Source organism: Dermacentor silvarum, chromosome 10, assembly GCF_013339745.2.
Source record: "Dermacentor silvarum isolate Dsil-2018 chromosome 10, BIME_Dsil_1.4, whole genome shotgun sequence".
NCBI classification, from domain to species: domain Eukaryota; kingdom Metazoa; phylum Arthropoda; class Arachnida; order Ixodida; family Ixodidae; genus Dermacentor; species Dermacentor silvarum.
Genome location: NC_051163.1, coordinates 114,656,302 through 114,673,338, shown reverse-complemented (window position 1 = coordinate 114,673,338; position 17,037 = coordinate 114,656,302). Strand labels below are relative to the sequence as shown.

The following is a 17,037-nucleotide window of genomic DNA, read 5'->3' as shown; positions in this document are numbered from 1 at the left end:
TTGAATCTCCTACGGTTGCTTGAATTCCTGTAAAACGCGTCAATGATTTTCCAGCGAAGCTGTATAAGACCCAAAGTGCTTGCATCGACAGGGCATGTAGAAAAAAGCTGCGTCGACAAAATTGAATCCACAGTAGCCTACTGCGCGCCGGCTGCGCTCCGTGGCTCCAGAGTGGATGACGGAATAATAAAACGTCATTGTGTACCCACCAATGTATGTGCCTCGCTTTCTTGTGACGTCGACATCGCTCTAGTGAAGTTATCAGCAGTTGTACTTTAGTCTTGCGATGTCCAGGACGCGCGTAGTCTGTAATAAGAGGAAGAACGTGCATGGAAAGAGCGCCGGTGTGGGCAACAGCATGAATCGACGCGAAGGCGACGGGAAGCCGCTATAGACGATTTATCTTTTATTGATTGTTCGCCGCCATCTTTGGCTGTTAAACAACAATTTATACGTTTTCACGTACCATGGTCATCAAATGCTGAACGCACTTATACAACTATATTCATGCTTGCGAATCGACTGTAGTAACGCAAACTTCGTTGTTAAGAGAGAAAACAACAGCGTCAGCAGCCCAAGACGGCGGCACCTGGACGCTTCGGTAAAATAGTCTATAGCCGAATGCGTGTCATCCGAAGAATCCGTAACGAAAAACAGCTTGTCCGTGAGGATCGCCTTCGCGAACAGGGCCGGTATGTTGTAGCGATGACTTTCCGATGCTAATGCCTTTCGTGCTTATCGCGCTGGTCAGTGGTCAGAGCGATGGTCCGCTCACGTTATCAACGGGATCAGCCGGCTATGAGCGGTGGATGATAAGACTAGCACAGAATAAAGCATAACGCATCGCTACAAAATACCGGCCCAGAAGCGACAGTGGACGCGAAAGCATCGGCAAACCATTGCAGTATACCGCAGTGACCACAAAGCAATGGTTACCAGGGTGACAAAGTAAAGAGAACATAAAAGACGTTAACACCAACGAAGTTATGTGTGTCTGTATTCAATCATAATAGCAATTAACCACATATAACTCATTACAGTTAACCCATATAGCCCATATAACAAGTACAGCTTCACTGGTCTTCCATCTTCACATAGTGGAAAGGCTCTGAATTTGCTTTAACGCATTGGTTTCTTGTCATGTCTAACGTGGCTTTGCTGAGAGGAGGCGTATACGCGCATAGGCCAAGCGTATCATGGTCACCGTATAACACAAAGCTAAAACGCTCTCGCTATTAGCTACAAAAATAAGAAAAGCCGTCTTCTAACCACTTTATTTTTTTCACGTATCTTAATTCACCCCCCTCCTAGATGTCTTGCTCTGCAAGACAGCTATCGTATTACGAGGAAGGGGTGAAGGACAGATGAAAGAGAATTGCGGCACATGGGCGAACAGTGCCGAAACTTCGCGCGACAAAAGAAGCGCCGTAACGCACAGCCTAGCGACTGGAAGAAAAAATACCAATTAAATTCTGGGGTTTTACTTGCAAACCCGCGATCTGGTTATCGGCATGCCGTAGTGGGGGACTCAGGATTAATTTTGACTACCTGGGTTACTTTAACGTGCACCAATTGCGCGGTATACAGGGGCGTTTTCGCACTTTGCTGCCATGGAAAGGTGGCAGCTGCGGCCGGGATTCGATTCCGCGACCTCGTGCTTAGCGTCGCAATGCTAAAGGCTCAGCTGAAGCCGGGTCATGGTTGCCAACCGTCCGAATTCAGCGCGACAGTCCCGAGTTTTGAGGAAGCGTCCCGAGTACCGGCTTGACCCAGTCGGCACGGCCAAATGTCCCGACATTTGGTATTTTTCTACCGAAAAACAGTGAATGGACTACATTTTTTTAATAATACAGGACAGCTAGCTTGGTTGCACATCCTTTTTTTTTGTCTCCTGTTGTGTTGTAATACACGCAAAGGCATTTTTGTTTTGTCACGGTTCTACTCATATTGTAGGTCCTAACCATTCGTAGTACCGCTGTTTGTATCGGTAGCATTGTTAGCCAGTCGACTTCTGCAGGTTACTTGTTGTAAATGCCGACATGGAAAGACCTAAGAAAAAATTTACACACCATCCTGGCCCTGCGAAAGTGGATGCCGAGCGAAGCTGTTGAAAACCATCGCTACACCTGCTGAGGGGGTATGCAATTCTTTATTGCTTCAGAGTAATGTTAGTAATGGTAATTTAGAGTAATAGCAGTAATGGGAGTAATGGTAATTTTGACAGCACGCCACAGCTTGCCGTATTGTTTTCTTTTTCCCTTTGCCGCTCCTGGTACTCACGCTGCTTCTCGGGAGTCCTAACTATACGTTCCCTACCCATACCGGTGCTGCAACACTGAAATCATTTGCTACGCTCGTTGTTTTACATACAAAATGCTAGTGGCGTCATTCCCCACGTCGCAAGCTGCCGTCGCCGCGGCAGCTTGCGCAACAGTAATCTTTACCGGGAAAGTATGCGCGGAGCGCTACGTGCTTCGCCTCGTTGCCAGTAGCGCATTATCATCAACTATGTGTTTGTGACGCTTGTTTTGTGCTTGTTCTTTATTGAAACGAATGTTGTTATGTTGCATGCGAGATTTCAAATGTTGAATGCACTTTTTGCTTCACTTTGCTGAGGGCTTGAAGCCGGCTATACCTGCGCCGCTCGTCGGCCCGGTATTGCACTACCTCCGGGATCCGCCCACATTTCTGGTAACGGACACGGACACGAAAAAATGCCAGCCAACTAGAGGCTAAGAGCTTCGCTGTAAAATCGCTCGACATCGTTGTGCGAACAGACTGGCAGCCCTTGGCACTGGCCGAATCGGTTGTTTAAAATCGCACCACCTCTCCCCCCCTCCCCCTGCCTGTCCGGACTTGATCCGCGCGAGAGTTAGCGGCCATAAGCTGGCTGGGGGAAGCACTTGCTATATTTAGGTCCTAAAACGAAGGCATTGCCAGATGCATGAATCGGCTCTCCATATTATCTCGCTCTATGGGCACAGGCTTGAACAAAAGACAACAAAAATTAGTAGTGCTTTCTCTTATCTTATAGTCTATGAAACGGAAACTGCTTGGTTTGCGTTTTGCGGACACAGCACCTCGAGACAGCTTTCTTTCCTTCTTTCATAACTTACTTCTTCCAATGAACGCTCTTCAACATTTACCTCCCCCTTTTCAATTCCTTATTGACCGCTAGCCCATGATAACTTGGAAGTTCTTTGCAGTTTTTGTTTTCTTGTTTTGTTTATTGTAGTCATCATAATAGTGGGGTCGCCGCAACCGCCGTATCGACGCGGCTTAACTTTTGATAAAGAGCAGATGTTTCCGGGCGAGGAAGTAAGTGATAAGTAACCATTCGTTTCTTTTTCACGAGGGGTCGTCATCTCGCCTTTGTGACGTGTCCACGAGAGCGAAGGCGCCTTTATCGCCGTGGCGACACTTGTCTTATCTTAGCGCTACGAAACTACGGCATACGCCAAGCTTGGCTTGCGCAGCTCACAGTCTCCAGCACTTGCAGTGCGCCATCGCAATGAATGAGCGCGACGGAGGCGTCACTCAAACGCGAGTTCCTCTGCCGCAAGTGCTTTACGACGACGCATCGTTCAAGCGTCGACGAGCACTGCGGTTTCTCGCGTTCGCAGTAAAGGGATCGACACGTTTGTAGAAGGCCGCGACTCTGTGGACTATTTCCCGTGATCGCCGCAGTGTTGTGTGTGCACGGCTGAAGGGATCGTTGTAACAGTGCGTGTGCGTCCGTGCTTCTTCGACGAGCCCCGAACAGGATGGCTGAGGACTGCGCGTGGCTGACGACGCGCACGCTATTCGGGTTCGGCGCCGGCTTCGACTGGCGACGCACGTCTTTCTTGGAGCCCCTGCCTCCCGAGAGAGTGTGCAGCTACTGCGGGCTCGTCGGTAAATGGACGGCGCTGTTTCCCTGCTCTCACACCGCGTGCACTCGCTGCTACCGCAAGTTCGTGCGATGCGGTCACACTTGCGTGCTGGACAGAACGTGCTTCGCGGGCCGTCACATCTACTGGACCTCCTTTTCCGAGGCAGACCTGGCTCGGCTAAGCGTAAGTGCGTAGGTTATGCGATCATAGCGCTGATGTTGTCGGGTGTAAGCTTCCGGTGATGGCTGCTTTCGCGTTCCGTACGCGTGAGATAAGCGTTTTATAGACGAGCGCGAAAGGGTACGGACCACTCGAACTCGCGCGTGCCTATTTTTTATTTTTTATTTTTTTTTTTTTTGGGGGGGGGGGGGGGGGGTTGGCGTGCGACTTCTGGATTTTCGATTTCCGACGCAACGCCCTCTTCGATGGCCATGGCGACATGCGTATGTGTACAGAATAGCATCATTAGACTGATCTCGATACTAGCCGCGTGCCGCTGGGTTGATATCATTGCTTGCCGCTGGGCTGCGCGAATTGCGTGATGACGAGGAAATGGAAAAACGTCGGGCGGTACACGAAAATTCAAATTGTGGATGAAAACAACGAATTTCCGGCCTAAGAAAGCTTTCCACGCCAGCTGTAGCTGCGATAGGTGGCACGGAAAGGTAGTTTGGCCCAGGCTCGCGTGATCAGTGAACTTTTGCAATCGACTGTTTTACGCGTTGTATAGTACAGTCGGGGACAAAGTTTCGCGGGATCTGAGAGCGCGTGCCAAAGCGGCATTTCGGCACCCTCTGACGAAGCAAGCGACCAGTATTGTAGGCATACGAGTGCAAAGGACACGCTTACGCAATGTCATGTTTGGAGACGAGGCGCTTACTTCTTAAGAGGCCACTGGAATACAATTCGGCACGGTGATCACTAATACAAAAAAAAAAAATTGAAGCTGCTGCTTACGCTGTTTCTAACGAAGTTTTGTTCCGCGCACCTCGACTTTCAGTTTCATGTGTACCAGTTCTCGCCAATTGTATTGGTGTCGTTACTATTTGCTGTCCTCTCGTATCATCAAACGCGTGGGCGTTATGGTTGTTGCAGTTGTAATGTAATTCTGGAAACCTTTCATGTTTACACTTGATAATTGCGACGACAAATGAAATTTCTGGCATGCGACACATGTATCTATCACATCATATCGCGATCGCACGAGAAGATCAAGCGTGTGGCATGTTGGCGTCTGGTAAAATAGAGAAACGGCAAAACCGGCGAGCATGCGCACGAGGCACTCTCTATTGCAAAACGTCAGCTGATGCGCCTTCCCTTCAGAAAGGCACACATTTCGTTTTTTGCTATCAGCGGCGCCTCCCTCGTGTACCGCCACAGATATTGAAACCCCGCCGCAGCAAATATTTGAAACTTGGCTTCTGTTTTTCGTTAAATCTGATGGAATGCCTTGCGCATACCAGCACCGACATCCCTGCATTCGGCTGACCTCGTTGCGGCGTCTTCATGCCGGTGAAGGATGGATGGCGCTGCACTGCCGCATGACGTCATGCATGAGCAAGGAACCTGGAAAGATAATTTGCACGATAACACAAAGGGTAGTGTCTTGCTATCTGAGGCCGAGCTGACCGCCCTAGTACAAAAATATGCAAGAGCAAATTTACGCTATGGCATGAGGCACGTGGCTGCTTCAGCAAATGTCCGGAGACGAATTAACTGTACTGCGATGCAGTTAAACCTGATTTGCGCAAACAGGTTAGGTGACTACTTGTCACACTTCCGTTTTAAAGAGGATGCTATTACAAGTCATCATCAACCCTCCCGGACTGTTTCTTAGTACGCTCCCGTATCATGTGTAAAAGTTGGGCGTCCTGAGGTGCAGAGTGAGTGCGTATGTCACCAAACCATTGTATGAAAGCCGGAGCTAGGCAAAATGAATTGCTAGTGAAGAGGGGACTGCTTCCATGGACACCTCTACCCGCCATATTGGCTCTCTCTGACGGGCCGTGGAGGCGTTACTTCTTCAAAAGTTCTCAGGAAAAACGGAAGCTTTGGAAAAAAATTTCCCGTGCTTTCGTAACGATGACAAGATGTGAATTGGATGTCACACATTTACGCCAAAGCTTTTGTTTTCTGGCAGCTGCAGAGCAATGTGTGCCCTAAGAAACGTGAAAGGCCGAGACAGGTATTGATATATGACTTGCAATGTTGCGGAAACATTGTGACGTTCTCAGACGCCCAGTTTGCCGGGGTCTGTTCACATCTCGGCATCGCTGTATTTGCACCGTGCTTAAAGGCCGCGAAATTCCTTTGTGATTCACCACATTGTTTACATCGCTCTCAGAAATGGCTGACATTTCTGTTTTCAACTATACTTTTTGAGCAGGAAGCGCGTACATCAAATAACAGTGACACATATACCTGTTAGCGAATGTAAGGTACCTGAATTATAATTATCACGTTCACGACGGCGGCTTCTTACACTAGGAAAACGTACGCAGGCGCGTACCTTTCAAGTTCTAAGATTTTTGTTCAGCGTATTGACTCTTTTGGCGAAGCAGTTTGCTCTAAGGAAACGAGATGGCGCTTTCGGCGTCGCGCCGCATGTGGCCTCAGCGACAGCGCACGAATACGAAACCATTACCGCTTCTACCTTGATTCTGTGCGATCAGATGTCGAATATGCAAATGAGTTTTCTCTAACGCACTCTGATCCAATCATTCTGGATTGAATCATGTGAATTGAAGACGTGTGCAGTAGTTGGCTGCGTAAATAGTGACTGTCACATTAAGGAATGGAATGAGTCTGTGTGGCCAAGTTCGCGTACCACTGCTGCAACTGTTCGTGCGTGTTACCTCTTTTCTCGAGGATACAGAAATTTGCTCATCCGCCAGCTTTGTATCGCTAACTATCAAAGGAAGGGCTTCAGTCTCGGAACTTTGGCAAGAGTGATGTACCGCTAGTTCAACAATGACAAATGGAGTAGCACCGCTTCCTGCTATATTTTCTCGCACAGTATCTGCACACATCTACCCCAACTGGCACGGAAACTTACGCCCATTATGTCGCCAACGTGTCAAGAATTAAGTGAATGGGCGCACACTTGAATATGTGCGCACTGTGTATGCGCAATAAATTACGGACTACACCGTTAGCGCACGAATGGTCGCAGCTGAATGTTTCGTGACGGTCCACAAGAGCAAGCGAGTTACTAGCGATAATACATCTTTGCTAAAAGGCGTTGCAAAGTACAAAACAGCTAAGCTTCAAGCCTTGAGCGTTGCAAGAACAAATCTATTGGAACTGAGCACATCCGCGAGCGATTAGGCAGAAAATAGTCAGATTGACCGCACCGAGGAACTTGACCGAGTGAGAAACGTGACAAGTCACTGCTTCCAATTATTTGCCAAATTAAGAACGAAGAGCAAAACGTACTACTCCTGATTAAATTCATCAGCGGAAAGTTTCGATAGCTTGCAATACATATTTAGCCCGGGCCCGCTTTTACAATAAGCACCATATACTCCGCTCGTGCCGTTTGGAAATAGCTTAATCAGCTCCGAAAGCACTTCTGCATGTTGTCTGAAGCTGTGACCAAAGCTTCGTGTCGTCCACCCAGTCACCGCCTATGGTATATCCCGAAACAGGGGTTTGCTAAGCCGCACCGGGGGCGTCATACACATCCCTTGTAAACGCAGAGGCAGTTGAGGCAAGCAATGGACGCGTCACCCCTTGATCAAACATGGCAGCGCCCACGGGATCACTGCGAAAAGGGTCAATAGGGCGAAGACAGTAACAGGACGACACAAAACAGGTACGAGCGCTCGTCCCTGTATGTTCCTGTATTCCTGTTACTGCTTCGCGTTATACGCCGTTGCACCATACTGAAATAGATCATTTTCACTGGCGTCATGTTGGCCGCCATTTTGGTGTTATGTCACGTCCACAAGCTACGTAAGAAGGAAACATGACGGCACGACAGGCGCGTCTTTGTCTGAGCGACGAATGGATAACAATGATAACCCGCTGAAAAAATGGGCACGTCACAAAGCGCAGCGATGCACGCATGATATCATAGTGCACTGACGTCATCGTGGTCGCGATTTTCGGGTACTAACATAGCGAGAAGCCGCGTCTCTGACGTCATGTGAAAACGTTTCTAGTTCCCTCACTTGGTATGACTGGTTAACGAAGTCAACAAGCGCTGGCGGGGTCACTGCTCAAGCGACCCTGTATGGCGCACGCATTGCTAGATGTGTGATCGCTTCTCGCCAAGCTGAGTGACTTGTGTTGCATAAGATTGCGATAAAGCAGTGGTACACATCGATGAACGCTCATCAACTCTTGTCGGCCGTTCACTCTTTCTCAAGGCCGGAAACGATCGTAAACGTGCTGAAAGTGGGGTGAACTGGTAGCTATTCGTTATGAAACTGCAGCGCACACACAAAAAACGGGGACACAAGGCAAAGGTAACACACAGGCGCCTGTGTTACCGCTGCCTTGTGTCCTGGTTTCTTGTGTGCTCGCTGCAGTTTCATAGTGAAGAGGAAAGAATCGCTTTGGCCGCCGCCTAGAGCTCGGCTATCCATCCACCGTGGTAGCTCACTTGCTGCAGAGGACGAGGACGCGGGTTCGATACCCGCAGCGGCGGACACATTCAAATGAGGGCCGAATGCAACTAAGCTTCTCTTATAGCACATTGGGTGCCCGTTAAAAAGTTCAAGAAGTCAGATATAATACTTGACCCAACTAAGTTGAGTCCACGTACCCAGTGCTGGTCGGATGAACCGGAATGCGATTCAAGACGCTCAGATTCCACCGTATTAGCGTTTTGAGGCAAGAGTGGCTCGTTCACATTCGGAGATTTAGAGTCAAAGAGGCGCAGAATCCAGCTAGATGCCGCTAAAATTTTGTATCCTTCACATTGCCAGTCCTTCACACTGCGAGAGGTGCGACAAGCTCTCAAAACACCGCGATAACAGCGAAAGTGCGCATTATTCTACTGATAGCGCGATATGCCAAGTATAGACTAATTTATACGACCACTCAATGTTTTTCTACTGCACTATTTTTTTTTAATTCTTTTTGGCCCGCGTCAAGGTGGCGCGCTTTTATTTTTCGCCTGAGTTAATCCTTCCCGTCATTATGCTTCGGTTTCACGTGGCTGTTGTGGCACAGAGCTTGGCAACTTCTCAAAGCCTACGCCAACATCGCTTTCAGGGCAGTGGTCTGCGAAATGCCGTGCTCGAACACGGTCTTCTCCATTTCTGAGCACCGCGAAGCATGGGTAACTTGCTGACTCGCGTTCGGATTGGTCAGCGGCGATGCAATCCAACGGCAGTGGCAGCAGAAATCTGTCTGGAACCGGTCGACGCGAAGAGCGCCTTTTCGGCAGAATTCGCCGCCGCCGAATTGCACCCCACACAGCTCTAGACGCCGAACATCTGTGTGAACGATGCTTTAGGACACCGAGCCTTACGATCCAATAAGAGCATACAGTATGGCGAACTGGAGCACCCAAAATAGCACCCCTTGTTTCTTCGAAGACCGCCACAGCCAAACGACATTGTCGTGTTGTAGTCAACAAAGTACCGAACACTGCCAATACTCCTGAGTTGGAGTTGAGTATTCAGCTCATTATTGGAAGAGCTCGCTCCCAGTTAGACAGCCGGCATGCAAATCGCGATTATCCCCGTGAGCGCTGTAGTAGCTCATCGAGTCTAACTCAGGGGGAAAATCCGCCTGCTAATTGCACATGCGTCACAGCGCATTCCAGCCTAATCGTTAGGGCAAGAACGTAGGCACTATAGGGATCGGACTTTCGGGAATATGTACCAGTCGGCAAAATTACACAAAATAAAGCTCATCTAAAAAAAATCAAATCTAGTTAAGCGTGATTCTCACGCACAAACTAAAAACCAACGAGTGCGGTGGAGATTTCGCAATCCTATTTGTACTGCGGTCTTTAATTTCAGGCAACATTCTTGGGCGGAGAAGACGAGCGACATTATCGCGTAATATTTAATCCCTATATTTTTGCTCAGAGTAGTACAACAGTACTCATGTTGGGCGCACAATGAGATTAGACAAGATTTTTTTTCGCTAGATAATTTGCGACATAATTAAAGAAATTTCGGATACAGCAGACAAGTCTGGAACCTAATGATAGTTACTTTTGTAACACTGGTGATTTCGTGAAAAACTATCACCGACAAGAAATAAAACAACTTACACGTGATAATATAGTGTGCAGAGCAGTCTGCAAGGCCTCATCAAAGCACACGTGATCGTTCCATTGTGTATAATATCTTTAAGGCAGTCCCTACGGTGTGACGGTCCGTCATAATAACGCAATTGCTCAAGTGCCTGTCACTGTGAGTAGTCTCAAAAGTTAGAAGGTCCTTTTTAATCCATCGCATGTTATGTTCACATATTTGCGCTACTCGCTACATTTCATACAAATACTAATCAACAAAAATTCACTAATTAAGTTTTTAACTAATTACCTGATGGCCCATATTGCAATTTACAAATTGTAGCCGTGGAACTCGCAAGGAAGATCCACTTAGAATTCTCAGGATGACACCACTTTCGAGATATTAATTCCCGAACTTTGCGGAGAAATGGATTGGCGTTCCAGTTAATTTTGTTCTTCAATGCATAAAACGACGTTTTGTTAATCAAGTAACTGAAACGCCAATGCATTTCTCTGCAAAGTTCGGGAATTAATATCTCGAAACTGGTGTCATCCCGAGATGATGATGAGAAACGCCGTAGTGGGGGACTCCGGAATACTTTGGACCACCTCGGGTTTTTTTAACGCGCACCTAAATCTAAGTACGCGGGTGTTTTCGCATTTCGCCCCCATCGAAATGTGGCTGCCGTGGCCGGGATTTGATCCCGCGACCTCGCCCTTAGAAGCCCAACAGCCACCAAGAAATCACGGTGGGTCGGGCTGCGCACATAAAAAATGCACATTTGTTGGAGGCAATTTTATCAACTAAACAAAAAACTTTACCTGATGTTTAAGTCTACTGCACGAATGTATCGCTAGTTAAGGTAATCGTATTGTCGAGGTTATACGTAACGAAGTACAATCGACACAAATGACTTACAGTATTCACAAAAAAAAGGCAGCAGAGGTGCGCGACCTTGCAGAATTACAACAAAATTTTCAGCGAAGCTGTGTCTTTCGATCAGTTTCAATAAAAGTTTCACTTACCTGCGATTATATCGTATAGTTGAAAAAGTTGCCCGCATATGACCGTGTTGTTTGAAACCTTGCCCGTATGTAATGCTTCAAAGCACTTGTTAGAAATTCTCAAAAAGCCAGTAATTCCTTAACAAATCTAACTTCGCCATGACATTTACCATTTATCTCCCTACTCCCCCCCCCCCCCCCCCCCCCGCGCCATTCAAGTTTTGCTAGCTTTGATATATCAGTTGAGTTCACAGTTCTCCCAGCGCAGCTCTATCAATTCTGCTTTGTTCGTGAAACACATTCATAGAGCTCCGGATCGCGTGCTTGCGTAATTTACTGCAAATATCATAACCAGTGATCTGTCTTTGAAGTTGACACACATAGTGCCCATACCGCGCCCTATATTTTCCCCAAATATAAACAAAGTGTCTTGTTTAGTTCACCGAGGACATCGATGAAACCAACTAGGAACGCCTTATGACGCATGAAAATAGGGAGAAATACGACGGCTCAATAATTATTTGCAATGCAATTCTAACTGAACCAGGAACGCGAAAGTTTCGTCGTACATTGCACTTACCGTGACCCCTGTCTTTTTTTCCCCGAAATATAAATCTGTTGTAACCTACAGCTATATCGAAACAATGGTAAGCATAGCTGGAAGCGACCATATCACACGCTCTGGCACTTGAATAAGATTTTTTTTTTTACAAAAACCGTGTTTGATCCAACCTCATTTAACTTCGCTCAGAGAGCTTTCATAGCTAGCGTACCCCAAACTTTGGATAAATTTGGTCTTGGTGGCATTTATAGTTCTGTGACGGCTGTGGGCTCAATTCTGCCCCTTAGACAGGCTCATAACACTCTAGAGCGCTGCATACGTAATTTATTGCGAAAGCCCCAATTACCCATCTATTTTGAACTTTACCTACACATCAAACATTACCTGGTCCTCTGAGTCACAAACCATAAAGAAGCTGCTTCCTTTAGTTCAGTGAGGACACAAGGTAAACCCAATATATCGCGCATGAAAATATAAAGAAAAAAAAATGAGGGTTCAATAATTATTCGTAACGCTCCTAAATAAACCAGAAACGTAACAACTTCGCGACACATTCTGCTGAAAATGCTACCTCTTCTGCCAAAGTATAAAATATCTGAAACACAGAGTTCTCTTGGGACATTGGGAAACCCAGCTAATAAGAGCAGTGTGATACTTTCGAATACTTGCTTAGTTTTTTTTAACTGCATTTGATCAACATACATTTACCATCGCACATACACGCATTTTATCATCGCACATCCCACGGTAAATTTGGCTAGTTGTGCCCCCTAAGTTCGCAAAATTTCACCTCAATTGTAGTTAAATCTACGACAGTGAAGCCGTCTATACTATTGGAAAAACGCGAATTTAACCCACTGATTTGGGACATTACCTAGATATTGCCCGTGCTATGCCCCTAATTTCCCCCCGATATAAACAAGATTCCTTGTTCAACTCACCGGGGACACCGGAGAAACAAACTCCGCATCTAGTATGATGCACGGAAACACATAGAAAGAACGATAGTTTAGCAATTATCTGCAACACTTGCATTTAAAACAGGAAAGTGATAGTTTCGCCACGCATTGCACTTGAAATTATCCGTATTTTCACGGAATTTCAAGTCCATATCTTGCGCAGTTGTTTTGGGAGTCTGGGAAACATTTCGACAAGCGGCAGTATGGCACTCTGGAACACTTCAATCAGTAACTTTCTGCAAAGGCTGTAATGAACCTGAACAGAATAACGATAAATTGCTCCCTACTCAGAACATTGCTTCCTACTTCGAATACATATAAGCACCGTGCCCCGCATAGTTTACCGAGGATACCGGGGGAAGACAACTAAATGTTGTGTATACCGCAGAAAAATTGGGAGAAAGCAAGTATTCATTAATTGTTTTTAGAGCATGTAAGCAACCTTTTTGGGTACACGTCACCAAAAAGTGGGTTTCCATTTTTTCAAAGTATGAAATATTTTCTGTTCTTGCTCCTGTACAGAAACAAGTAATAGTGTAGCTCTTATTTAAAAACGGCCTGAAAATGAAACCGATAAAATCCGAAGTCGCACAGGCCTTCAGAAAAAATTCAGTTTAGTGTCCTATTGGTATTGAAATGGCTCTGCGCGTTCGACAAAGGTCATTTTCACGAAAATATTCATGTCGTGATTACACAATGAAATTCAATAGTTATACCTTTGTTTTTTGGTTTGATTGGTTTGATTAGATTTTTGATGATGATAAGATACTGAGACTGCAATGCTATGTAGACTATCTCTGGACGGAGATGCAATAGTTCCAGCATTTGATAATCCAGCGATTTCATGCCCTTTCACACCAATCGTTGGGTGCGGCTTACTGTAATACTTTATCCGGACCTCTCCCTTCCCGCAGCTTAAATATAACAAGCCTAATTTGTTTTCAAATACGGTTAGGCGGTCCCAAAAAAGTAGGCATGATGCAAGTAGCGCAAGTGTACATTTTTTAGGGCAGGAACTGTCCAGCGGCAGGCCTCTCCGCAGTGCAAGCGTGTATGGAGAATCATGTGCGTCGACCGCTAGAGCATCATGAAGAGGCATAAGAGACAATCCTCGCTGCGCCAAGCAAGGGATACTTAGTAAAGAAAAGCATTACTTACGTGGCCACTCTATCAAGAAAACAAATTGAGCCTCAGCTGCAGTTTTGTTGGACTTTCCGGCATGCATCCGAAAGTGCCCGCTTTCAAAAGTGGGGGGGGGGGGGGGCAAATGGCCTACTTTGCCCCCCCACTTTTGACAGTGTGGGGGAAAGTGCCACCCCCCCCCCCCCCCCCCCCCGGTAGATACGCCTATGTCCGTGTTTGCTTTCTGATCCACACCGCTCTCTTCTTGTCTGTTAACGTTAGGCCTAACATTTTTCGTTTCATCGCTCTTGTGCGCTCCGTAACTTGTTCTCGAGCTTCTTTGTTAACATTCAAGTTTCTGCCCCATATGTTAGCACCGGTCGAATGCAATGATTGTACACTTTTCTTTTCAACGACAGTGGTAAGCTCCCAGTCAGGATTTGGTAATACCTACAGTATGCACTCCAGCCCGATTTTATTCTTCTATAAATTTCTTTCTCGTGATCAGGGTCCCCTGTGAGTAATTGACCTAGATAAACGTACTCCTTTACAGACTCTAGAGGCTGACTGGCGATCCTGAATTCTTGTTCCCTTGCCAGGCTATTGAACATTATGTTTGTCTTCTGCATATTAGTCTTCAACCCCGCTCTTACACTTTCTCGGTTAAAGTCCTCAATCATTTGTGTTAATTCGTCTCCATTGTTGCTGAATAGGCTAAATTGTTGCTGAATATATATATATATATATATATATATATATATATATATGTGTGTGTGTGTGTGTTGTGTGTTGTGTGTGTGAACAGCTAACGTACACACGGCTCGAACCCAGAACCTCGCTGTCGCGAACTCAGTGCTGTCCTACGGTGCAGCAAATCACGAATGGGGAGAAGCGCTATTATGTTAATTCTGTGTCCCATGACTATAGCGTGTCGAGTATAGTGAGCGTGCCCCTCCCTACAGACCTTTCCTATCTTTAAACGGCTCCGCTTTCACTTACAGTCGTCGCAACTCAAACGGGTCAGGCACAATGCGACATGACGCCCGGAAACTCCAGCGCTCGCATTTGGCCGTAGCAGTGTTCTTATTGGGCTAGTGTAGGCTCTGATAATTTTCTTCATGGCCACTCAGCGATTAATTGTTTGTTTGACGTGCTATATTGTGAAACAGGCATCTCACCAGAGTTTATCATGCACGCTGACCTTCACATTTTCTGATGGGTACTAAATTGAACAAAGCCTTATGAGCTACTAAAGGTGACAAAAAAAATGTCAGTTTCGCCCTAAGGGCGAAGCAATGAATGCGATAGCAACACAGCAATGTCATACGAAGTAAGGTGAGCGGCTTTAGTAGCAATATGAATTGTAGTAAACATGAGCTGATTAAGTAAGCAGGTGTGCTGCGGAGTAAGTAGGCCTACATGAAGAGAGACTCGATGACCACGAGAAGGCGCGTGTGAAACGCTGGTGTTGATGAGAAGCGCTTCCCGTGGGCAGCGCGTGCGAAGGGACACACCTGTAGCGCTGCACTGCCGATCCGGGCAGCATTACATGTGTAGCGTGCGTTGGAAAATGTGGCCCGACTATTACTAACTGAATGAACAAGCGTGGTGTGAGCGCGCACAAACAAACATGATGAAATCACACTGAATGACTGCGGACGACTGTCAAAACGCTGGCAGCAAGCGCATACGCCGCAGCGGCGAAAGTACGTACGTGTGGTCTATCGCTTCAACGGAAACTGAGCGGCGAATGTACGGCGCATAAAGGTCAGAGCCGTGGGGAGATAAGAGACGGTGCGGGCGAGCGACGAGCACGGTTGTTGGCAGAGTAGAAGTGCGCCCCCCCCCCGCTCCCTCCGGCGCTGGCTTCCCGCTTCCTTGCTTGCGCGTGGGAGATTCTGCGTGATAGCGCGCGTCCCCGCACGCTTCCGCTCGGGCATGCGGCGCGCTGGCGAAGATTTTATCTATACGGAACCTCACGGCGACGGCGACGCCGACGGCAGAAATCCGGTTGAAGTGTCCATATAATTGCTATCGCAATAAAACATTTTTCAATAGGATTAGCCCAGTTTTGGTTGCAAAGTGGAAGTTTATTTATTTATTTATTTATTTATTTATTCATTTATTTATTTGTTTATTTATTATGCCTCAGAGGCTCTAGAGATGGGGTATCACATGAGGGATGGGCTCAAATTAACAAAACAGTAATTCAAGGGCAGCCTTGAAGTGATGTGCGTCGGAGTGGTGCGTGACGTCGGCAGAAAAATGATCGTAGATGGGAGGTAGTCTGCGCCGGGAGAGGATGCGCGGCTTTTTTGTGGTTAATGCGGCTGGACTGACGATGCGTTGGTAATATAGCCGAAATCTGAAGTGGTGAATGACAGTATTTATAAAAAACAGTCTGGAAATATGACGTCGCGATTCTAGATTAGTAAGACCGGCACTGGTTTTTAGTTCAGAAATGCTTGCATAATAAAGATATTCAGAGTAATTAAACGGGGCTGCACGGTTTTGAACTGATTCAAGTGTATTAGATAGGTTATGTTGATGAGGATCCCAGACAGAGCATGCATATTCTAACTTTGGGCGGACATACGTAACATAACCTTATAATTTTACTTAAGTCTTAGGTTCCGGCGGAGAAAACCGAGGTTTCTATTCGCGGCATTGTCGATGTTAATGACATGATGTGACCAAGTTAAGGTGGCTGAAAAGGTTATGCCGAGGTATTTATATGAGTCAGCGGATGATATGTCGGAGCCGTATATGGTGTATTTCCCTGATTGGTGACGCTGTCTGCGATGCAAAGGAACTAGTGAGGTTTTTATTATTTAAAGACATCAACCATTCGTTACACCATAATTCAATGTGTTTTAGGTCATTTTGAAGGAAATCCATATCTGAATGGTTAGTTATGCGTCGATAAACTACGCAATCGCCTGCGAACAATCGAATATTAGAAGAGATCTCAGTAGGAAAGTCATTAATGTAAATTAGAAAGAGTAATGGTCCGAGAACTGCCTTGTGGTACGCCCGAATGTACAGAAGATCATTTAGATAACCGCGTGTAAGCAAATACAAACTGCTGCCGGTTAGTGAGAAAGCTACGTATCCAGTCTAGTAGAATTGGATTAATGTTGAGACGAGAAAGTTTTAGGAGTGGCCGTTGGGGTGGAACTTTGTCAAATGCCCTTTCAATGTCTCAGATTTGATCTGAGGGCGTAGATGTTTCGCGTTACACTGTGAGGCCAGATATATCGACACTCCCTGTCAGTCATGCGCGCCACACTGTCGCGTCCAGCAGTGACCCTACACACTTTC

At 46.5% G+C, this 17,037-nt stretch overlaps 1 protein-coding gene across 2 annotated transcripts in view; it reads left to right on the top strand.

Annotated features, from left to right (window-relative positions):
* Positions 1–17,037, top strand: part of LOC119466510 (uncharacterized) — a 42,937-nt gene that overhangs the window by 10,353 nt on the left and 15,547 nt on the right. The window contains exon 1 of one of the 2 annotated variants that reach the window (XM_037727026.2): positions 3,328–4,055. The exons of the other annotated variant lie outside the window; for it this stretch is intronic. Within the exon in view, the coding sequence (XP_037582954.1) occupies positions 3,765–4,055 (291 nt within the window). The 5' untranslated portion in view covers positions 3,328–3,764. Of the gene's footprint in view, positions 1–3,327; positions 4,056–17,037 lie in introns of those variants that run through there. 2 annotated transcript variants of the gene reach the window in all.